The sequence below is a fragment of the Lipophrys pholis genome (assembly GCF_963383615.2).
Source record: "Lipophrys pholis genome assembly, chromosome: 22".
Taxonomy (NCBI): domain Eukaryota; kingdom Metazoa; phylum Chordata; class Actinopteri; order Blenniiformes; family Blenniidae; genus Lipophrys; species Lipophrys pholis.
Window position 1 is genome coordinate 15,649,841 of NC_137644.1, and position 23,821 is coordinate 15,673,661.

Consider the following 23,821-nt stretch of genomic DNA (forward strand, 5'->3'; position numbering starts at 1 on the left):
ATATTGCAGATACACTTCTAAGCACTACTATCTGACAGCTTTAAACTACTTGACTTGTTTTCCACGCACAATTTTATTTTAAAAAAAGATGTTAAAAGGTGCAATGTAAAGGCAGCCGGTCCATCGCAGGAAAGTCCACACAGAAAGGCTCTTTCTCCTAAATTATACATAAACATTTTATTTACACAGTCATTTTCAAAAGGACTTTAAACTCTTGGCTAAAAAGTACTTAAAAAACACACACACAACTAAAATGGTTAAAATGGGGTGGGTGAACTGCTTTTAAAAAATCCTAAAATTACTAGAAAATTGTCTAAAAATGAAACATTTATCATCGTAAATTGTAACTGAAACTTCACAAGTGCGACATAAGACAGTTTAGGTTCATATATCAAAACTATATATGAAGTATTAGCAGCTGTGTTGGCCTCATTTCAAAGGTAAATTTTTTTTTTAATCTTTTAAGGTTATTTCTAAACATTTAGGCTAAAATGTTTTATAATATATTTAAATTCCAAATATGCTACATGAACAACATCCATTTTAATATTCAGCAAATGTAATGTTTGGCAGAACCCCTCGCGAATTCATCCAGTAATCACTAACAGCCATCAATCTTATCGAACAATAAAATAGTCATGTACATTTTCACAGACTTGCTCAGCTCTGGTTGATTCTTTTAAATGTAAGAATATTTAATGTACACTGGACATACTTAATGTACAGCAATGTTTGATTTAAATAACCTCTCTCTTCTAACCTCAGCCGGATCCCGACCGGCAGCAGGTGGTACTGAGAGCTGCTCTCCACAATCAGTTTGACTCTTACTGATTCAGTCACTTCACAAAGAGCCATTCATTTTAGATTGTTCTTCACAAAGGAGACAAACTTCTCTCGTATTCAACTCCTATGGGCTTTTCAAGGACGTCAAACCTGCAGAGATAGCGAACACACACAGGCCCAGTGTGTGTGTGTGTGTGTGTGTGTGTGTGTGTGTGTGTGTGTGTGTGTGTGTGTGTGTGTGTGTGTGTGTGTGTGTGTGTGTGTGTTGCAACAGGTGGGAGAGCCAGGAAGCCTCTTACAGGGAGGCAGGAGAGATTTAAACACTCGAACACAGAAAGGTCAAAACTTTCTGATGCCCTCTGACACAGACAGTTACTATGAAATCAAAACTATTACAGAATTAATGGTTAATGTGATTTGAGGAACTTTGCTAAACTGTAAATGGGAACGTGCAAAAGTGAAATAAATTTTTTTTACGACGGTTGATTAACAGAATAGATCAAATCAAGGTTTTCTCTTGACATCTAGGCCGTGACCCAAAGAGAATAAACTCACAGATTTATGTTTATTACAGGCAAAACAAATATATATATATAATAAAATAACAGGAGGTCCACGGATAAATAGACGTCCTCGATTATGTTTGTGGGAAAAAATAATGTACATAATCAGACTCAAACTGCTCATTGATAGTCTGGAGAGCTTTTATTTTTTTATTTTTTTTCAAAATAATACAAATGTTGGACAATGCAAACTCAAGTGTTATTAACCACGACACCGTCATTCAGTCGGTGAATCAACCTGAAAGCTTGTGCTCCGCTCCTTTAACCATTGACAGCACATGTAAAGAATAAATTCAGATTGTTATAAGATTTTCTTATTATGTTGAACGTTTTGACTTCATTATTTTTGCAATGGGCTCACGTGTGTGTCGTAGTGACCACTCGGGCTTCATCCGGGATAAGGAGGCGGGGCCTTCCCGTGAAGAGTGTGCGAGCTCGACCTGAGTGTGCTGGATTGTTCCTCGCTCAGAGCAAAAACTGTGATTTAAGGACGGTTGGGTGAATGTCCATTTGAAATTTGTATTTTTTGTGTAAATTAACACTATTGTGAAGGTCATTTTTATACCAAATCAACCAACATTTCATTAATATTCTAACCTAAGGACAATCGGATTTCACTGCTGTCGCACTTTTCCACTGATCGAGTTTTGCCCAAAGGGCTTTTTTATTGTGAGTCACTTAAACACATTTGAAGCAGCTGCCATGCGGGGGCTTCAATCCATCCACTGGGGGCAGTTTGGGGGTTTAATATCTTGCTTCTGACTGCGAGATGACCCCCGTTCCGAGCCACGTCCGACCCCGTAGAGATGCACCAACAATGAAACGAGTCCCTTCTCACTGTCGCCACCCCGACTCTGTGAACAGCTGCACTGGGGGATTTAGGAGTCGGGGAACTCTTCCAAGACATTTAAAAACAAATACAGGACGGGGTTTAGTGTGGCTGGATACTAATAGCTCACATCTTTCAGTCTCAGACACGTTCAACCGTTAGTGTGTCTGCAGTGTCTTCTCCCGGACACGTGTCTCAGCGTCTGGTTCACTTCTTCTCCACTGGCCGCAGTGTAATTAATCAAATGCCAACCTAATTTAATTACAACCAACCAAAGCGAGGAAGGCTACAGCTGCATTGAAGGAAACAGGTCTGCTGAATGCCCACGTATTTAACGGCGACCGAATACAGCGTTGTGCGTATTTGTCTAGTCCAGTACTACGATATATGCTGGTAGCCATTGTCCAACGCAGCCCAAGTGTCCAGTCATTTCTCTTTAGGAGCTGCAGTCTTGCCGTGAAGCGCTCCATGTGATACGGTTTATGAGAATCTCCCAGCTTTCTGTCAGATGTCAGGGAGTTTATCAGAACCGTTGATGTCACAGTCAGCATCTAACCCCCCCCCCCCCCGCCCGCCCTCACGCTCATCATTCATTGTGAATTGTTCAAACGAAATGCGCAAACGTCCCGCTGCAATACGTGGTCACAGGAGTGGGCGTCCTGTGAGTGTCTCCAACCGGGACTTATGTATCAGTGGCACTTGACCAGTGAGGCTGACTCACCGATAAACAAAACAGTGTCTGTACTTCCACACAACAGCATGACCCCCGTTCTTTTATCCGGTAAGAGGAGAAGAAGAAAACAGCCTGCAGACCGTGATGAGTGGTTTTTACCAACAGCAACAAAAAAAAACAAAAAAAAACAAAGGAGGATATATTTAGAAATTAACGCATAGTTCAACCAACAATGTCTCATATTTACAATTTTACAGCTTTAGAAAAAGAAAAAGAAAAATCGGTAAACAAATCAGCCAGCTTATTGTCAATTTTGAATACAAACATAATTTGAATAAAGAAAAATGACAACGTCAAAATGTAAAGCTCTCCTTCGCAGTGCAAGTTTCCAGTATATTTGCTGTATTTGTCTTCTCGTTTTCACCCGTCGTGCCTCGCGTCCTTCGTCACTCCAACATCATCATCATCACGATGCAGATTCAACCAATAGTATGGATCTTTTATTCTTTCTTTTTTTTTTTTTTTATATTCCTGCAGGTATTATCGTAGGTGATGGGGGATTTCCACCTGGATAATGACAGTGAGACAGCAGTTTTACTTCGACAACATGTAATCAAACACTTTGCAATCATTACCGGTTCCAAGCTGTGAAGAATTCTTCTACCGAGAAGCATTAAAAAAAAAATAATAATAATAATGTCTTCACTTTTAGAGCGTACTTTAGAAAGATAGAAAAGAGATGATTCGGTTGTGAAGACCAAATATTGCCTGCATGCGAGGGTGAAGTCAGGCTTTGTTTACGTTGCTCATGTGCGGCTTTGTCACCACGATTTTTGACTGCACCGATCGTCTGCGTAACGTCGTATTGTTTATAGATTGTTGTTGTCGCCTGGCCGCTCAGATGAAGGTGTGTTGTTGTCGTCGTCGTCGGTTTTGCGTGCTGTGGTAACGTGTTATATCTGTGTTTGTCAAAGCCGCAGCGAACACTTTCTATTAATACCTGCACTAAGTGGCAGGAATTTCACAGCTGAAGTAGGAGACCCCGCTATCTGAGGGCACCGCCGATTTTCCACTCAGACAATGTGATGGGCGACGTTAAAGCTGCGGGCGGGATGAGACTTCGGTCGTCTCGGAGGCGAAGGAGCATTCAAACTCGAGTTCCGATGCGCAGAAGTGACAGTTCGTCTTATTACTCTTGTTTTCTTTCAGCATGTTTGACATTAGTGGGGCTATGTTTTGGTTTTTCTTTTAGGGATCTGGCTGTAAAAGCGTTGTGATCAAACCACTGTACTGCCTGGAGGCGAGCAGCCCTGTGGCTGGTGTGGAGACAGAACACACCATGATGACTCAGACGGCTCTGACTCTGTGTCATCCTCATCGAAATCAAACTTCCTGCTTGTGAGAGTCGAAACAGTGCTCGATACTCATCCACTTGTGTTTTTGTCCTGTCGCTTTATGGAGCCTTCTGACTCAAAGCATTACTTTACCAATCCAGCCAAGTCCAGCCTGAACCTGGTACATGATAAAGACGCTGATATAATGATGTTACAAACAAAAACTGAGTAAATAAATAAATCATTGGTACCCGTTTCAGGCTGCGGATGCTGCTGCTGCGGATCGACTCCATCAGCTGATCGTGGGCCGACCTCATGGGCGTGGACGGCCTGCTGCCCTCCTCCCCTCTCCTGTCCACCCCCACCGGCCTGAGGACGTTCTTCAGCTCCTTCAGGATGCTGCTCGTCTCGTCTTTCCCCGCACTCTTGTCCTTCCCCTTCTTCCCCTTCTTCCCCTTTGTCTTCACCGCCTTTTTGCTCCCCGCCTCGTGCGCCCTGATGACCTCGGCGATCATCCTCGTGGGCCGCTGCTTCTTCTCCTCCTGTTGCCGGGGAGGTGGTGGCGGGGGGGGAGGCGGGGGAGGCGGAGGGGGCGGGGGCGGAGGCGGCGCCGGTGGGGTCTGTTTTTTAGCCGCGTCGCTTCGGGGCAACTTGGGCGAGGACCAAGGCGAGTTGTATGGCGATGAACCCGGGGTCCCTCTCTAAATACAGAAGATGAGAAAGAACGGGCGATTACATCGAAGCGTGAATTTCATTTCACCAAAAACCAGGAAAAGCCACGGACCAGTGCCGTCGTTCGAAGGTTCACGGCTCCGTCTTGTTGCTGCTGCCTCTGCTCCTGCATCCGCTTCTGCCTCCGGCGGTCCTGGTTCCGGGTCAGGATCCCCGTCATGCTCATCCTGGGACCGGGGAGGTTGAACTGGTAGCCCAGTTTGATCAAAGCGTAGTTCTCCCTCAAAATCTTCACCATCTCCATTTCCACCTAGTCAGAGTTTGAAGTTGTCAGAACACCACGGGCGACTGCGATGAACAAACATTGGGAGGACGGCAAACCGACCTGTCCGCCGCACATGTGCCGCTGGTTGTGGAAGCGGAGTTCGGTCAACGTGTCGTTTCCTGGAAGCGCCTGGACCAGCGCCATCACGCCTCTGCCACTCACGTAGTTGGACTCTATATTGAGGCTGACGATGGAGGAGTTCTCCCGCAGCATCTTGGCGACGGCCACGGCCACGTGGTCGTCGGCTTTGGTGTTCGCAAGGGTGAAGACCTTCACGTGTGTGTTGGACCTCAGAGCCTCGGCAAATCGGATGAGAGTTTCCTTTGAGGTGGAGGAAATATTCAACAAGGTTACCAGCTTTCAAAATGAAAACAATCCATTCTGAAGGTCATTCAGTGATATAATGATTCTTTTCACTGATATGAGATAAAGGTCAGGGCGTCGCTGGAGAGATCTCACCCTCCACTCAGGCCGGTGTGTTTACCATGTTGACACAAGAGCTCACACCCAGGTCGTTACTCCATCCAACGCTAAAATTAACCATGTCTGTCAATGACTAAGCCACAAGATGTTTCAAATAGAAAGGTGCCCCCACAATATAGAGATCCTTGAGCTGAGCTCAGTTAAAAGTGGACGCCTTGTTTTTGTTAAGTGTTCAGAATTGTTTGGACCGCAGTCGTTCTTTGTTGCGTAACCATGATACGCCGGTCTAAAAATAAGGTATACAGTCAAAGAGTAGAACGACTATGAACTTTTGTATCCGCTGCTGTTAAATCTATTCCTGGGCATGACCAGACGATGTTCGGCGTTACGCCAAAGAGTTTTTTTTTTTGTTTTTTTTTAGCAATTCTGGCTTGTGAGAACGTTGTGAGGTTTGTACCTGCAAGATGTCATCGATGTTGTTGAGATTAACCTCCGTGAGTTCGGGGTCATTGCTCAGAGCTCGTTGCAGAGCATCTTCCACAACGGTTGGGTTTCCGCACAAGTCGGCAGGAGGAGGGGGAGGAGTCAGCCTCATAGGCTCCACCCTCTGAGGCTTCAGCAGCATCGGGCTGTTGGCCTGCGACGCCTGCTGCCCTGAAAACTTTGAAGGTTCAGGTTCTGCTTTAGTAACTTCTTCTTCCTCTTCTTCCTCTTCTTCCTCTTCTTCCTCTTCTTCCTCCTCTTCCTCCTCTTCCTCCTCTTCCTCCTCTTCTGTGACAGGCTCTTCTTCTTCCTCGCTCTCCTCTTCCTCTTCATTGTCTTCATCTTCCTTCTTCTGTGTGTCATACCTTTTCTGCTCTTTCTCGTTGCCGTCGTCTTTTTCATCCTCCCCTTCGCTGTTTCCGTCCGTATTGCTCTCCTCGTCTGGTTCTTCTTCCTGTGTTGACGTGATCCAAAGTTTTAAATACCTTCATCATATCTAAATATTGATGAACTCTAAAGATGCAGTTCGAATATAGCAAAAAATTTATAGTATTTCTTTGTTTTTCCTTTCTTGTTTTTCTCCCTCATTGTCTCATACATTACAGTAGAATACATTTCTATTTGTTTATTACTGACCAGTGCGGAGCTTCTTCCACCCATCTCGTCCTCCAGTAGTCTGCGTGTCTCAGTTTCCCAGTACTTCATGAGGGCTTCCCTGCTGAACGTTCCCGTCGGTGTTTTATCAGTTTGGTCTTTCTGTCTGAGTCCTATCGGCACGTTGTCGTCGGGGTCGATGTCCACCAGCTCCTTTTCCAACTCGGCCAGCTCCTCGGGGCTGAGGGACGCCAGGAGCTCGTCCTCGTCGATATCCTCATACTTACTCAGCTCTCTGCGATACCCGAAACAACTCATGGCCGCAGGGTGACGAACGCAGGACCGGTTTAGAGTTAAAATATACAAAAAAAATCGATTCTTGATTCACAAATGACTTAATGGCGATCCAAAAGTGAAGAAGACAGAAGACAAGGACTCCAACAAAAGATACTGTCCATCAAGAGGCTGCCGGATGGCCAACAACAGAAGGCGGTCATTTAGATTTCTGGGTTCGGTTGAAAAAATATTTAGGAACTCTTGGTCCAGTTGGAGAGTTCCTCCGATGGGTGTCAGGTCCAGTCTGAACTGGATCTGTCCTGGCGTCCCAAGTTTATGTGAGGGAGCTTAGATGTGTGTGCGCCGCTGTCCTCTCCTCTCTAATCTCCACAGCTGCTGCAAAGGCCTTTAAGAGAGGGATCAGAGGGGAGCGTAGCGACGTGTAGGCCCCATGATGCAGCGTCTTTTTTTGGGAGGCTCCGCTCTGAGAAGCGACGCTACAAAAAGCCTGTGAGCTCAGAGAGCGTGTGGTCTGTCAGCGGCTCAGTCTGTCACCGCGACTTGAGTGGCTTTGTTCATTGCCAAAAACGACCAACCGGACCCAAGAGATGCACACAACAAGACAAACATAGATAATGTATCGTCCTGAAGAAAAATAAAATCATCTTTAAGAGTGTCCATCCGCTAAAAAGTGTCCTACTCCTTTAATAGATTTAAAAAAAAAAAAAAAACATGGTTTACAAACCATGTCCAGGAACAAAGTATTTATGGGTATTATGGATCATTTTCATGGATTTTTGTGACTCTATTATGTTATTTTATCTCAGTGAAGTGGTTTTAGTGAAAACCTCTCAACAATTTCTGGACATTGTATGATAAAGCCTAATATAAAAGTTAATGTAGCCCTGTTTGGGTAGTTTCCAAATTCTTATGATTCAAAGTGATAATAAAGAAGAGAGATTACAGTTTTTTAAAATTTCAACCATTTTTTTCAATAGATTAATGACTAACTGACTCCCCATGCTTCGTTCAGCTATTGTAAGCTGTCCCCCGACACTAACTGCTAAATTTATAGAATTATTTTTAGATGATATACCCATCATAAATAAAATAAAGAAACCAACTGTTACAGGAACTACACATTTCTAAACATGTTTTTTATTATCATCATTTATTATAAAATATAATATTCCAACATTCATATCACCTTTGAATTTCAATAATATAGCTTCAAATTTTACATTGAATGTACACAGTTTACTCCTCAGGATCAATTGAAAACATTGAATGTTTTGTTAGACGTCTCCTGTTTGCATTGCTCTCATTCTGTTTGCAACTGTCAGGCGGGACAGCTTATCATCTTTCTAATTGGTTCCGGCCACTTTCATTCCCCAACAGTCTTATTTAATTTGTCGTAAGTGAGAGCGACAGGTTGCCTTTCCACACATGTAATTTTCCACCATAATGACGATGATCTTGTTTGACGGTGCAGTCGAGAAGAAGGTAGTAGATCCAGATTGTTTTCCCACAGGAAGCTATGGATAACATGAGCTTGAGGGAGATGAGAGTTTGCTGTACAGGTCGTACTCTCTGTAGGTCAGATAGTCGGTGAGTCTTGGGGGAAAAGGAGCGACAGCCATGGCTCCGGGGTCATTCAGCGTCCTGAGGCTCATCTGACCTCTGATTACCAGCCGACACAGGTGCTGCAGGGAGCGAGGCTCACCTGAGGGCACACAGTCGTACTTAAACTTAACTCTGTTGAATTCACATTCAAAATATACATCTCTATGATGCTTTATAACCTCTCGGCCTCTACCAGCTGGGATGTACTGAGCACATATGGAAGATGGAGGTCTGTCTGCTCCAGCAGAGGAGGTTGGCAGCCTTACTCAGTATTTCAGAAATGTCGTCCCACTCCGGCCGCCTCTCCAGGATGCGTCTGAGGTTGGAACAGATGCTGACGCGGCTGACGTAGTCCAGAAGCATCCTCACAACGCTGCCCACCACATGTGCCAGCCACGACACGGACACAAACTCACAGAACTAAGAGAGACGATATCAGAGAACGTATTCACTGCTTCAGGCATGTCATTGACTTAAGGTAACCGGGTCTGTCATCTCTTACTGTAATGACATCAGGTTGAGCGTAAATCTGGTAAGCTTGGTTGTGGAGGTCATCCCAGGTGCTATCCAAACCGTCACTTCTACTATGGCAGCACTGAAAGCACCTAACAAAGAGAGTCGGATATGTCGCATACACATCATATAAATACTCACATGCCTGCTTCACCGAGTTGAACAGCTTCTGTTGGGAAACTGTCGAAAGAACCAGTGGATGCAGCCAACACTGACTGTCGGTTCTCAAGTGGCGGGTTACGACCCCAAAAGTCAACCGTTGGCTTATTTTCAATGGGGTTTGCTGAGTCAAAAAGTGTTGACATAAAAATCAATGTTGTTTTGTCAATTCAACACGTCTTATAGTGAAGGGGAGAGTAAGGCCCCAATTACGCAACGTTTCAAGTGGAAACGCATCGCTTTTGTATTTTCATTTGAGACAAGTTTTGCAATCCATGGCAACTTTTGGGGGAAAACGATGTACATAGAAGCGGCATAATTCATGTTGGGCCACTAGTGGGTGCTGTTGGTTGTTGTAATGAAACCACACACACGTGCGCAGAGAACAATACACTTTAAACGTTAACAATGGCGAGCACACTGACATTAGTATGGACGACCAAGTTGGATTGGTATTGCAGGTGAGTCTCAACTACAAAACTACCAAGTCCCAGGAGAATATGGACCGAGAGTGTTGACACTCTGGAGGCCGCCATTGTTGTTATCGTCTATACTAGAACTATATATTTCAGCCGTGGAAGCAGCCATGGACAGGGAGCGTTTTCAAAAAGTCCCACCTTGGTTTGTTGTTTTCAAATAGTTGCATGTTCAGTGGCGCCGAGCAGCGTTGTCATATAAACAGAGCCCCAAAACGCACAGAAATGTTCAGTTTTCACTTGAAGGGCTTAAGTATAATAAGTTTGTTTACACAATATATGAGATCTGGACTTTATTATATGAGAGGGGAAAAAATGTCTGTGTTCTATGCAACAAGGTGTTTCCAGGAAAAAAACAAAACATCAAAACTGTAGAGGTATGTGCGATTTCATTTTGAAACTGGAAATGTGATTTTATATTTGTACTTGTCCATGATAACCCAACTGAAGTCACCGACGTGAAGTGTTCTGGTTTTAGTTGTGAAAGTGAATAATTCCCTCCACTTCCATGTTTGCTGGTAAGGTGCATCTTAAAAATATATACGTCTATATGGTAAATGTTTTAAACATGTCTTAACAGAGTGTGATTATGTTTAATTGAGCTCCTGAAAGGGAATCTGATAACAAGCTCCTTTCCTCCTTCATATTTGACCAGATAGGGATTTTCATTTGCAGTCGCTGTACGTGCTTGTGAGCGTGATATCCGCTGTTGAGCAGCAGTCGCAGCATGACTTGGTCTCGGAGGCAGTACTGCAGCGCCGTGGGGAACGCCGTGTCGCTGACCGCCCTGAAGTAACAGTTCACCTCGGCTCCGTAGGACAGCAGCAGCCTCACCAGCTCGTACCTTGCGCATGGAACGGAAAGGTCAGAGGTTACGGCCGCACAAGCTGCGGATCAGGGAGTGCGTGAGGGCGGAAAGCTCCCACCTCTCGGCCCGGACGGCCACCAGGATGCATCGCAGTGGGTCGAGGTCGGGCTTCGCTCCGGCGGCCAGCAGAGTCTCCGAGCAGGTCACATCACCGTTGCAAACGGCGAAGAACAGAGGGCTCTTCCTCATGTCCCCATAGTTCTCTGCAACAAGAGTTGAAAGCTATAAGAGGGTGGATTTCAAATGGTAAATATATTCACCATAGTTTTTTTTCTCACTACATTATGGAAATGAGCTTACAGGGATCTAACACTGAAACATCCCGATGAGACTTTATCATCATGCTACTCAGTGACCCTGCACAAACACTCCAGACACATCTTTGTTTACCGTTGTTTATGTGTTTGGGCATGCATCCCAGCAGCTGTTATTAATTATTCCTTCTCATTTGCAATCGAAGAGTCAATGTGCACTGCTTTACGTACTGCCGGCAGAAACACGCTGGTGCTTGAATTGCTTTCGCCGCGGATCTGTACTTGTGGGCGTTCACCTGTACCCTACCAGAGACGTGCATCCCGAGCAGGGCGTTGACGTCGAAGCCTCTCTGGAGGAGAAGCTGCAGGCAGTCGACCTGCCCGCCGTCCGCCGCGGAGTGGACGGGGCTCTGGCCCGAGAGACGGATGGCTCTCTTGGTGGTGATGGAAATGAGAGTCTTCAGGACTCTGGGAGGAAAAGGACCGGGGAGGGGAGGTTGAGGGGGGATAAACAGGAAGAGAGAGGGCAACAGAAACAGTTGAAAACACAAAACAGAGCGGGGAGAAAAATGTTCATTAGGCGGTGTTTTGAGCTGCAGTGTCATTTAGTGACAGAACTGAAAAATAGTGACGGACAAAAGACTCTTTGTCGAGACGACTGCGGAGAGAAACACTGCAGAGCTCAGAGGTTAGGGGGAGAGAGGGAGAGAGAGAGAAGACATGTTATATCCGACAGTTTGTTCAAATTAGCTGGAGAGCAGGAGGAAAGGAATTTTAATTTGTCTGAGAAATATCATTTATTTCGGGAACTTATTTACTGATGCGGTGACCCTCGTGCGGCGCCTCACTCACAGTACGTGTCCCTCATACGCAGCCCGGTGGATGGGCAGCTGGTAGGCGTAGCTCGCCACGTTTGGATTGGCTCCATGCTGCAGTAGCAGCTTGACGCAGTCCAGGTTCCCAGAACCCGACGCATCATACAAGACTGTGTCTCCATTACTGGCCTGGGCATTCACATCGCCACCTAGTGGAGGGCAGAGGAAAGACACACCACACCTGACGGTTGGGAAGAATCTGACGCGCAACGTCATGCAGCAAACACAGAAAATGGATGGAAAATGGGTTTCTGTTGAGATTCTTGGCAGTGTTTTTACCGTGTTGTATGAGAACGTCCAAGGCTTCAGCGTTTCCATGTTCGGCTGCGATCCCCAGAGGTGTGACGCCATGACCGTCCCGAGCGATGACTTTGGCTCCATGTCGGAGGAGCAGCATGAGAATGGCCAGACAACCCGTCTGAGGGGGAAAACACATGACGCGGGGGAAACGCTTGAAGCGAACAAAAGTAACAGAGATGTTTGATCTCAATGTGGAATCCCTCCCATTGTCAGTCACCTTGGCGGCTTCGTGAGTCGCCGTCCACTTGGTGAGACAAACCTGCTCCACAAAGGCCCCACCCATGATGAGGCATAACGCCATGTCATAGGAGCTCTGTCTCACTGCTAAAAAGTGGGAATAAAAACAAAAAAGAAGAAAGTGCTCAACACATGATATTTGTAACGATGATGCAAACAGGAACCCTGCTTGTGAATCCTCTGTTGGCAGAGGGCTCCTATACCCAGGAGCAGAGGGGACTCATTCTTGCTGTTGGTGTTGTGCGGCGAGGCTCCGTGTTGCAGCAGCATCTTGACATTTTCCAGCCGGGCGACCTCCACCGCCAGAATCAGAGCCGTGTCTCCATCGTGCGTCTGCTCCTCCAACGACAGATCTTTGGACGCCATCGCTGCAACAGCAGAAAGTCATGGGCTCTAACCTGCAGCTGTAGTTACTTTCAACTAAATGGTTTTTTGTTGTTGTTGTTGTTTATTCCTTTTTTATCAAACTTCATTCTCTCACCCCGCAGCACCACACTCAGGACGTCCAGCCGGGGGAGTACAGCTGCGGCGTGCAGAGGCAACCAGCCCCTGCTGTCACTCTCTGTCAAGACGGACTCCCAACCTGACAGCTCCTGCAGCGCATCCGCATCACCTGTAGCGGTACAAACCAGATACACACAGGACACAGAGGGAGCCGTGTGCAATATTTATGAATGGCTGCGAGTTCATGCACATATGTATATATATTTTTTTTTTAAACTATAAAATAAAAGCTTTTAGAATCACACCACATGCAAATGATGTAAATGAGAGTTTTACCTTTATAAATGGTTGACATGAGCTTGATGAAGTCTTCGCTGTTTGACTCTTTCCTGGTGAACGTAGAGCAGCTTTAATGGAGGCTCTCCATTGCAGTGGCTTTAGTTCAGTTTCCTTCGAGCTGATTCATTCATGATTCCCCGTGTACTCGCGACTCACAACCAACTGTGATATAAACATTTCATACCTGTTTGATTGGAGCGAACATGGCAGCTCGTGGGCATCTTGAAAGCTCTCTCGGATGGCGAACTTCATCAATTCTTCATTTATACCTTCTTGGTCAAGGTCATCCATTCCTGCATGCGGCGAGAGAAAGCAAGGCATGGGCTGCTTGTAAACAAAGATCTACTCTTACCACACACACACACAGACAAGAACAAAAGTTTGTTTTAACATAATGAAATGACATTTGCAGGTAAATTCGATCGTGTTAAAGTCAAATGCTTGTGGCTGGTGTGTACTTCACGGCCGTAGTCATGCAGAAAGTTGCAGACATGTTATCAGGCCTCGTGCTGAAAATAGGATCTTACATGAGTGCATTCGGGTAAACTCATTCGATCTACACACACACACACACACACACACACACACAGAATTAATGTTTGTCTCGTTGGTCTGCCTCACCTGTTGATCTGAATGAGTCCGTTTGAGCTCTTCTTCTGTCTGTGTTTTTTGTTTTGCGGGGTCCGAAGCAGTCCGGGTTATATTTAGATGTGACCTGCTTCAGTGGACCCGAGTCAGCTCAGAGTGCGTCCGTCACATTTTCACTCTCACTTCCTTCCATGGCTGCTTTCTATACATTCCATTAAGTAAATCGTGTTGTTGTTATTGTCTTCCAACGTTTACCACAAACAGTCAAGTGAAAGATAAATCTGGGTTTCCACTTTCTCGTTCATCCCTTCCTGTATATGTCCTCAATCTATCCTTTGCGACTGCTATTGATTCAGTAATGGAGATCAATTATAGATAATGGCTTCACTTCATCAGCGTGTATCATGAGTAGATTAAGCAACTAAACTTCAGCCAAGTCTGCAGACACACTGAATAACAGCAAAAGTGCAAAACAAATAGAAAATACTTGACAGCTTAATACATTAACTGACTGTGATCCTTTGAAATGAAGCAATATGACTCAATATGCATTAAAAAAATAAATAAATCCGACAATCCTGATTTACACTTTCCAAACAACAGCTTGGGGAATGACCTTGACACATCCCAGCCGAAAGCGTCCCCGCAGGAGAACAAGCACCCACTTTCTCCTGACGAGCAAATTGAGACGTGGGAGTTTATGGAAGTCTCAGACAGCGTCAGTGTGTGACATAATGACTCATCCTGTAGGCGGCCTCTCCACCACGTCAAAAGACTTCAGCAGTTTGAAGTGAAAGCAGACTGCCGGCCCGTCCTCAAGTTTCACTACACGCTGTGGACACCACACGCATACACACGCACACACACACACACAAACCCACACAGAGATGAGCTCTGTCTCTGGGCTGGCAACACTGAATTTCATGCGCTGGATTTGAGAAAGCTTGGATTTTTGCTCCATATGAGGAAGAAAGTAAGTATTTTTTTTTTTAAGCATATATTTCATCTTAATATGTATTTATAGGATATGTTTTCCTGTAACAGAATTCATATGTGTGTAGTGATAATGTATTATAGTTTCATTGATGTGCTGTAGAATTGCTGTAAAATCTCCAGAAAAAGGCTTTTTTTGTGTGGGTGTGTGTGTGTGTTTGCAGTCATGAATTAAATGCAGATTATTTCAATCTGACATTCTCAGAGAAAAGTTCAAGTCTAGATAAGTAGACTATGTAAAAAAAAAAAAAGGTTCCCTTTAGAGCTGGATTAAGAATCTGCAGTTATTCTCGATAATGTTTCTGGTGCACCCTTTTCATAGAGCATGCATGACATTGGCAACAATAAGCATTAATCCCTTTTTGCATGAGAGCATTTTGATAAATGTAATTTAGTGTCTTAAACAAAAAAAAAAACTCCAAATATTCACATTTTGGAGGTTTGAAGAAGGTTTCGTGTTTGTTCTCACCAAGTTCCCTGTGGATGGAATCATCACACGATTTACTGCAGGTTCTAACCCCACAAAACGTGATATTCAACCGCAGCCGTTATGCTGGGGGAACTCTCAGACCATACCTCGGGGGACGGGAGGAGTGGGGATCGTGCTGCCCTGCACAAAAACACAGCCTCAGTCCCTTCAGGAGAAGCGTTATGCTGCTTTACCGTGCAGCTTCCTGCCGTGATCTTATAACTGAATTCCTCGAAATCGCATTTATCTTGACTTCACCACTCTCAGGTAGAAAAAAAAAAGAAAGAGGAAGATAAGAGCAGCAGCTGTTGTAACTTCATCGGTACTGTCGGGTGTAGATCTGATGCATTGTAAATATACATTCCGGTGCTCTTTTGTCTTCAGATCTTGAAAACACCTTGTCTCCTCTTGAGTCTGGTAACAAGTCTGAATCTCTGCTCTGGAAAATTTGGAGCACCGATAACTGATGATGTGACAAAGCTGACAATACTGGTGAGATTAATAAAAGCTTGACGCATATCTATATATATATATATATATATACAGCATGTTTTTATAGTATTACCTGCCTGTGTTATTCCTCTGTAAAGCTTTATGTGTCTGTTTATTATGTCCTCTACAGAAGCAGAATATCCCTTCTGATTATGAGATTCCTATCAGCTACATTCCTAAAGAAGTGGTACGTATGAAGCAGTGGGTCAGGAATTATTGGGGATTATTGTTGAATATATTAAGTTTAACTGTGTTTTGCATCCTCAGGCGGGCACGTGCTGGGTGGTGTTGAACATCTATCCTTTGGAGCAGAGCCTTCGGAAGCTGGCCAACATGTTTGGCGCCATCTCCTCCAACAAAGAGAACATAATCGTCTTCATTGCCATGGTCAAGAGTCTACGCTTCACCTTCGACCACGAGGAGCTGGTGAGTGATTCTTCCACTCCCCTCGCCGTTTCACAGTTCTGGAACGGAATAGTTTCCATCGGTTTGCATTTTTTATTTATTTTTTCTGGTTTCCAGGAAACAGCAATGCAAGTCTTCCAGTGTCACTATCAAGAAGGGAACCTGCTGTCCGGTCTTTACTTCGACTACATCAAGGACGTCTTGCATAGTGCGACTCAAGGAACATCCGGCTTCTCGTGCAAGCCGCCGCCATGCCTCAATTCTCAACACACACCAGGCACGTCGTTAATTCCCTTCTTTCAAAAGAAATTTTCTTAGAAACTTTGCAGCATTTTCGTCTTGCAAATATTGAGTTAAGGTAAAGGAAGGAGGCTGTGGACAGGAACACGATATGTAATATCCACGTAATTAAAGTAGCTACACAATCAAAAGCATTTAAAGGCAGTTTTATATTATAAGTGTTATGCCACCTGATACCATAAAAGGGAAAAGGAGCGAGAGTTATTGATCGGGGTAACCGATCTCGTGCCTGCAGGCGAGCCCAGGGATGAAAGGGGGAAGGGCTTTTCCTCGCTATCGCGTTTCTCAAGCGTAACTGTTGTCAGGAACGTTTCCAATCATTTCCTTCTCGCAGGGGGTCAAGAAGAGAATCGCCGATACAGCTGGTCGGCGAGAGCTCCCTTGCTTTTGGCTCTCATCCCCTTCACAGCTTGCGTTGTTCTCGTGGTGTGGCTGGTAAGTACGGGCGCCGCCGGGTTCCTGTGTGAATACTCACCACTTTGAAATCATTAACAGTTTTACGATGGCCAAATATTCTTAGAGATTCAGAAATATCTCCCAAACTGAAGAGTTTTCATGATGATTTTTCCCTCTTGAAGCACTGGGAATCCCCACTGTAAACTAAAACACAGACACAGGAAATGAATAATGCTGCTGCCGGACATGCTTTCCTTATTTTTAAGAAAAATCCAATCTCAGATCGAGTCTTTAACTTGACTATATATGCACACAAAATCAATTACAACAGTATTTCAGTCTGCTTTACCAAGCAGACATTAAGATGACTGTACATTTTGATCGATTCTTAACATTACCCCCAACAAATTCTATAATTCACAGCAAAGAATTTATCACTGCAATTATCAGTTATTGCATTTAGCTCCACCTTGTTGCATTTAGGAGCTGCGAAGCTTAGTTTTCATTTCAAAGCTCCTGTTGCTCGAGGAAATAACACCACCATTATTACACTGCGGGCATCAGCGTATCAACAGTCCATAAAACACTTTTATATATCGATACCACAAACTGTGGCTCCCTGCAATTGATTCACTTCATTGGCTCTTTTCAACAATGAAAAGTTTATCAGCCCTTTTTTTTCTTTTCTTTATGACATCAGGCCTCCAAAGTGCTTCGAAAAGAATCGCGGCGCTAAATGTCCCTTCAACTGCTTTGACTCTTGTTCCCGTCGGTTCTGTTGCGGTTCAGCCTAATAAAGGCCGGCCTGGTAATGCACCCGCATCTCAGCAACCGCTTCCAGGAAGCCAATTCTAGTCAACTTAACGACAACTCATCAAATATTCAGCAGTACTTTGAGGCCCCCGTTTAACGTGAAGTTATTATCACTTTCGGAGAAAAGGCCTTCGGGCGACTTCTTTCTGATTTATATCTCTTTTTTTTTTTTTTTTTTGTGTTTGTTTGTTTTGTTATTATTCTTTTTTAGGTCAAATCTCGAAGGCGCTTGCCGGTGTGCAACACTGAAAATAGCCAAATGGCGCCGTCCGACACGATCCCAACTGTGTCTGTCTCCATCCCACTTCAAACGCTCGCCCACGCCGCTGACACTCAGCCAGCGGGGGAGGAGATCGCCGAACACGAAAGTGGATGAAGCACGATTAATGAAGAAGGAGGAATTGGACAGCAGTGTAAACGGCTCACTCTCCGGGTTGTCCCGCGGTTTTGGCGGCAGCCCTGCTGGACACAAGAGTCGTGGTCTGTCACTCTTCCTCCGAGTGCGCCGGCCGCCGCCACTGTTTACGAGAGTTTGCTCACCTGCCGCGCGACGGCGGGCGCGCCGCCAAATCCCCTGGAAGTCGGCAACTCCCCGTTTGAAAAGCCGGTCATCCGACACAGCGGCTGGTGAAATACACGCGTCTTTTGTCTCTTGGCTTCTTGGCCGGCGTTTAAAACAGTTTTGGGGGCGGGGGGAAGCCAAGTTTTTGTAATGTCACACGGTGTCAGTCAGGGTGTCGTTGTTGCTTCGGTTTGAAGCTGCAATCACAAATATCACTGGAGCCACGAATGAAAACGATATGTCAAGTTTGTGAAGGACATTTTTTTTTTTTTTTTACATTTTTTTTTTTTTTCCTAATCGTTTGGAAGTTGATCTGCATCCAGCAGCTTGTTGGTCTGCGGCCGAGTGTTTATAGAAACTGCCCTTTCGCTGCTGTAGAGTCACACAACTGTCAATCTATACTCACACCCAGAGTTTATATTCCCCTACCGGTTGTACCCCTACCCCTACCCCTACCCCTAACCCTAACCCTAACCCTAACCCCACCGCGTTCTTGTTGTTGATGTTATTTCGATCTGCCACTAATCGAGGACGTACTTGTCACAAACAACACACTGAGCGGTTCAAACAAGCGTCCCACTTTTGTGTATCAAAGGATCGGACCAGATGGCAGACCGCCCATCGCCGGAGGCCCATTTCAATCCCGTCATTGTGTTTGAAGGTTGTTTGCCCGGTGATCTACAGCCGCTGCTCGGCCACACTGGGTGAGTTGGAGTTTTTTAATGCCTCATTCACTGAGTCAATCACGGTCAGTCATGAGAGCATGACTCTGTGAGTGTGAGCGCCGTCAAGGGGAAGGGGAGCGAGCGACGGGGGAAAGACAGGAGGAGGGAAAGTGAAGGAGATAGGGATGGGTAGATGGACGGACGGACGGACGGACGGACGGATGAGCTCAGTGAGAAGCATAAGGGGGGCTTGTTCTCGCCACAAAAGGACTGGCCGTAGGCTGGAGGAAATGCCAGTTACAAACAGGACCGATGTCGACAGATCCCCATGAATCAACAGGCGAAGAATCCCCCCAGACCGCAGGCTACGAAGCCTCCGCTCCAGAGGCTGGTTGGTATTTCAATAACAATTTTCTGTTCTCTGATGATTTCCTTCCAGAACATAAATACACATATACCTTCTAATATGAAAAAGTTTTTCCTCTTGCTGACTTGGACTAAAAATGTACATTAATATCGTTAATTGTGAACAAGTTGTGTGTTTTTCTTTTTTCTTTTTCTTTTTTGCATTTTGTGAAATTGTGTATTTGCTTTGTATGTGAGATGTTTAAGTTATTTTGTCACAAGTTATAATGATCTGTTCCTTCCTTTGTAATGTAAATGGTAAAAAAAAAAAAAAAAACAGTCCCGTTCAAGCCGTGAATGTTCAGGGGCCCAACAAAATGCTGTGAACACAATGAAAACATATAAAGACTCCCCTGAAACTGAATATCCAATAATAAAAAAAATTACACCAAGTTGAAAGATCACATTAACATTAGAGCCAATTTTTATATTTATGTTGTGTGGCTGTTTACCTTTTTTCCCTGTCTGAACATTTTTTTAAAGAAATGTACGCCCTGTAGTGAGTGTAACTAAACCTGAATGTGTAGAGTTTTACCTCATGTTGGTGTGAAGATTCACATAAAAACTGTGCTGATTGTTTGACACGTTATGGTTTATATTACATAGTCACCACATTATTATGAGCTTTATTATAGTGTTGGGTGATATTCGGTCATGACCTGAGCAAAAAAAGTTTGTCTGCACTGAATGTGCAGTATATCCAGAGTCATTTCGACGTGCACCACAGACGTGTCCACTTTCAACAGCAGGTCTGCTACATATTGGGTAAGGACTTAATCCGATGTGTCCCCAAGCAGGACGCGTGATGATTTAATCTAGAGTGGTTCTTATTTCCAAAAGAAATTAAAGATATTGTTCATTATTGAGAAATTAACAGGCCATCAGTTTGGCCATTAAGGTGAAATGGTGGCACTTTGCAGAGAGAGATCTCAGTATGGGTCGATTAACATTTTTCAACATTGTGTTGAATTGCACAGATGAAACTACTACTGCTCATCTCAATTGAATGTTTTGGTGACTGTAAAATAAAATTATTAAAAAAAAAAAGTAAAAAAAAAAAGTGTTGTTGTAGTTTTGTTTTTGTTAATGTTGGAAAAGTGACCACAACTACATGGCAACAACAAAAAAACTGGAAGACAGAATGGAGCTGTGTAAAAAAAATTAAAAATTTAAAAAAAGGTCACAGATGGACGTAATGTGTCTGAGGTTGTGTTGTGTGCATTGAACAGATACTATATATACTGAAACAATAAAAGTTGTTTTTTTTCTGCATCAAAACTGAAACATCCAATGCCACTATTTCCTGTGAAGAAATTAACTGTATTATATTTTCTTCAAAGTTAGATTCATTATTTTTGCTTTAATTTACACAAATTTTATCTCTCAATTTTCAACAAAAATATACTTGAGATGTCCCAGTGTATTTATCTATATTGATTGTAATATGAAGGAATGATGTGTATGTGTTTACATTTATGATATAATATATATTTACGAACAATGTGCCAGTAAACATATACAGTAGGTAGCCTCCACAAATGGTAGTAGTTAATGCAGAGCTTTGTGATGGTCCAGTCTTGAAATGTTCTGGAGATTTGTTTTTCTTCCGTTTCTGTTCTTAATGCAGCTTGACGTCTCTCCTGGGACGGTTTGAATTTCTATTACAATTATAATCTCATAGTTTCCAGTGAATCAGTTGTGTTTTCATTTATTGAAGCTTTGCCAAAAGATGCTTTGATATGATGTAGTAACATCCGCCGGAAGTGCTTTTGTTCTGGAAACCCCCTACCAAGTGTTTAGTAATATTACCTCTGGCTTTACGGTTTAATACTTTAACACTTCCCGGCTGCTTGGTGCACTTAGTGGACCATTTCTCAAGGTTTGAAGTGCTGAATAAACTTTGGCGAGACGCTCTGACACATCAGTTTTGTGGCTAGGCTAACAAGCTAACTATCGCCGGTGCTTTGGATTATCTGGTTTCCGTGTTTGCCGGTGACTGACTTCCAGACGTCCAGTAACAGCAGATGTTAAAATAAGACTCACCAACGATACGACATTTTGAAATTGTATTGTAAATACGGTTAAACGGCGTTTGCCAGGACAACTGCGGATTTTGGTCGGGTTTCTAAACATCTCCTGTTACGAGCGGCACCAAAAGACGCTAAAGGATGTCGGTCACCAGTTGACAGGGAAACCAGTTTATCCGAAACAGCGGAAAGAAACTATAGAAACACGGTCCATCTGTCGCAGAGAGCCGGTTGTTGGCTTGAAATTGCCGGCAAACGGCAATGTATCGACGTCTGTTGTGTTACTTGCGGGCCAAGCACGGTGGTTGGCTCATTAGCAATCTGTAACAAGGGCTGTTGTTCAGAATGTTTGACTCCCTGCGTCTTCCTGGTGCTCGTGTTGGCGTGTTGGGAGCACTGCAGCGCCACCTGCTGGAGACACGGCGGCACCACAGGCACGTCCATCCATCCAGCCATCCATCCAAATGACTATAAACAACAGTGACTTTTTGCACAATTTCAGAAAGAAAGCACAAATATAGCTCCCTTATTTCAGTGTGTCTGCGACACATCGACTGAACAGTGTGGGCTTGTCTAACACTGGGTAATTCACTCGCTGACTGTGTCGCCGTAAAGCTGTGACATCTTAGTTGCAGGCTGTGTTTATCCACTATAAATGGCTCCATATCAGGATCCGTGAACTGAATTCAAAGTACAAAGTCACGGTCAGCAGCCTCCATCAAATCTAAAGAGGAATGACTGATCTAATTCAAGATAGGTGCTATGGATTGGTATTTATTAATGAGTGCATTGAATCAGGTACTTCAGGATCTCCCTGCCTTTTTGTTTTGCTGTTACAGCGAACTAAAGTAACTTTGGAAAAATTCTATTTAATAAAAATTACATAATCAATAGTGTATCTGTTATTTTCGTGGGAATCCACTGCATGACAGATGTAAGAATGTGTGTTCAATACGTTGCCATGACTACAGACATTTGGTTATTGTTTTGCTTAGTAGTTCTGGTCTGCAGACGAGGTGATGGTGCACGGACAGGGACTGACTACCAGTCTGTCAGAAAAGAGTTTGTGGTAATTAAATTTTTGAATTATGGTGATCTTTTGCTTGGTGTTGGGTTTTGGTTTTTTGTTGTTTTTATGTGTGTGTGATGGCTGTAGTTTGGGCTTGTATTTTGAAACCAAATATTCAAATATTTGTAATTTGAATAAGTTCAAATATTGACCACAAAATAAATGACAGAGTGAGACCTGTCATTTAAAAACATTGCATTTTTTTCCTGTGAGATATTTATACTGAAAACTGCACCAGAAAGATTAATGGAATCAAATATTAGACTTTCTTTTAACTTATTTTTTTTAAACGTAGACTAGATTTAAAAGGGACGGCGTAAAAAGCTGAGAAGAAGTGATACACAAGCACAACTTTGGAGGAGGGAGATTTATATTTATTACATACAATAAAATAGAACAAAAATAAAAGATAAACACACTTACACACACACGCACAAAAGAGAATGACCTTGACCAGCCGTGGACCTTTTAAAACCTTACCTTGTTCCTTGAAAATAACTATTTGGTTCAATCAAACCTTATATAATTAGATATATAATGATAGGCAGGCCTATCACATAAAAGTAGTACATCACTCCTTAAATAAACCTTTCAAATTGTAAGTATATTTTGAATAAAATCATCATTTAAAACAGTATGTTTAAATCATGTTTTATTTTCCTTCAAAACAGTAAGTCACGTACTTGAACTATTATGTATACTTTTTTAAGGTAGGTGGCGCTGTCTATAGAAAGCAGTGCAGGACGTTTTTCGTTTTACAATTGAAAATCGAAAAACGGAAATCGGATGGTTTCCCGTTTCCCAATATGCGTTTCTTAAACAAAAATCGGGAAATAAAATACGACCGTAATTCTTTATTTCTAGTTCGATTTGCCGGAAAACCCGGAAGTCGACCCTCTTCTTCGCTTGATGAGAGTAAACAACGGCGCATCGCGTTGCTGCCCTCTTCAGGCTGTCTGTGTGAGCTTCAAACTCGCCCACCAGTTGATTTAGATGTTTATCTGGCTGCTGCAGTTTAAATAAAAAAATAAATAAAAAATACACACGGTGCAAATAGATTGACTGGAGAGGGGCTAGGATTTATTAAGTGTACCCCTACTCCTTTTCACGCACGTTAGCTTTTCTACTACAATCTATGTTTTTTCCCTTTTGTGTTTGAAATTAAACAAAAAATGTCTAAATAAAACCTTACTTTTGTTATGTTATTTGAAATAGCATGGAATAAATTTAGCATGATTTCATATCCCAGGTGTTGGTTAAATGTTTTTTTTTTAGTCATTTAATTCATGAACAAACCTTGTCTTAATATTTAATATAAAAAAAAGATTTGAATACAAAATTGAAATCCCACCTTTTTTCAACTAACTTTATTGAAAGAGCAAATTCCCTCATTGAGAATGAATATTTTGTTAAAATCACATGTTGCACTTTTTTCCTTTGCTTTTTCATTCACTGCTGAGCCGGATGAGGAGCTGCAGAGCCTCCAGAAAGGACGTAGGGTCGGCACTCGATGGCAGTAAGGACTCAAACTGTCTGATGCCAAAGCTGGTTACCTGGCAGGCAAGGCTTGAGACAAAGAACCTGGCAACCCCAT

The 23,821-nt window shown here is 43.5% G+C and overlaps 3 protein-coding genes across 4 annotated transcripts; 1 reads left to right on the forward strand and 2 right to left on the reverse strand.

Moving 5' to 3' along the window:
* Window positions 1–2,928: 2,928 nt before the first annotated feature.
* On the reverse strand, window positions 2,929–7,370 carry lmod2b (leiomodin 2 (cardiac) b). 2 transcript variants are annotated; one of them, XM_080492411.1, is made up of 6 exons: window positions 6,722–7,370; window positions 6,060–6,539; window positions 5,240–5,500; window positions 4,967–5,164; window positions 4,434–4,883; window positions 2,929–3,415 (listed from the first exon to the last, which is right to left on the reverse strand). In XM_080492411.1, the coding sequence occupies exons 1-6, from the start codon at window positions 6,995–6,997 to the stop codon at window positions 3,389–3,391; spliced, it is 1,692 nt and encodes a 563-aa protein (XP_080348537.1). In that variant the 5' UTR covers window positions 6,998–7,370; the 3' UTR covers window positions 2,929–3,388. The 2 variants fall into 2 exon arrangements, with proteins under 2 accessions (XP_080348537.1, XP_080348536.1); XM_080492410.1 differs by lacking the exon at window positions 2,929–3,415 and adding an exon at window positions 4,250–4,360 and having other exon boundaries at window positions 6,722–7,337.
* A 1,120-nt stretch (window positions 7,371–8,490) lies between these two features.
* asb15b (ankyrin repeat and SOCS box containing 15b) lies at window positions 8,491–13,334 on the reverse strand (the record flags this gene model as incomplete). The annotated part of the gene is made up of 12 exons (XM_080491589.1): window positions 8,491–8,678; window positions 8,845–8,998; window positions 9,081–9,173; window positions 10,411–10,570; window positions 10,653–10,797; window positions 11,156–11,316; window positions 11,701–11,872; window positions 12,003–12,141; window positions 12,241–12,347; window positions 12,464–12,628; window positions 12,742–12,873; window positions 13,247–13,334. The coding sequence occupies 12 exons, from the start codon at window positions 13,332–13,334 to the stop codon at window positions 8,491–8,493; spliced, it is 1,704 nt and encodes a 567-aa protein (XP_080347715.1).
* Window positions 13,335–14,461: 1,127 nt separating this feature from the next.
* Window positions 14,462–19,391, forward strand: LOC308127377 (uncharacterized protein). The gene is made up of 7 exons (XM_080492398.1): window positions 14,462–14,604; window positions 15,478–15,585; window positions 15,716–15,772; window positions 15,853–16,011; window positions 16,108–16,267; window positions 16,625–16,725; window positions 17,711–19,391. The coding sequence occupies exons 1-7, from the start codon at window positions 14,593–14,595 to the stop codon at window positions 17,873–17,875; spliced, it is 762 nt and encodes a 253-aa protein (XP_080348524.1). The 5' UTR covers window positions 14,462–14,592; the 3' UTR covers window positions 17,876–19,391.
* The last annotated feature ends 4,430 nt before the right edge of the window (window positions 19,392–23,821 follow it).

Excerpts from the sequence above, each read along its gene's own strand:
- lmod2b (XM_080492410.1), bottom strand. The coding sequence starts at position 6,997 with ATGAGTTGTTTCGGGTATCGCAGAGAGCTGAGTAAGTATGAGGATATC. Across the intron at positions 6,540-6,721 it reads GTGGAAGAAGCTCCGCACTG|GAAGAAGAACCAGACGAGGA; the intron begins GTCAGTAATAAA and ends ACGTCAACACAG. Across the intron at positions 5,501-6,059 it reads ACATCGATGACATCTTGCAG|GAAACTCTCATCCGATTTGC; the intron begins GTACAAACCTCA and ends TCCACCTCAAAG.
- LOC308127377 (XM_080492398.1), top strand. Across the intron at positions 15,773-15,852 it reads GCTACATTCCTAAAGAAGTG|GCGGGCACGTGCTGGGTGGT; the intron begins GTACGTATGAAG and ends TTGCATCCTCAG. Across the intron at positions 16,268-16,624 it reads CAATTCTCAACACACACCAG|GGGGTCAAGAAGAGAATCGC; the intron begins GCACGTCGTTAA and ends TCCTTCTCGCAG.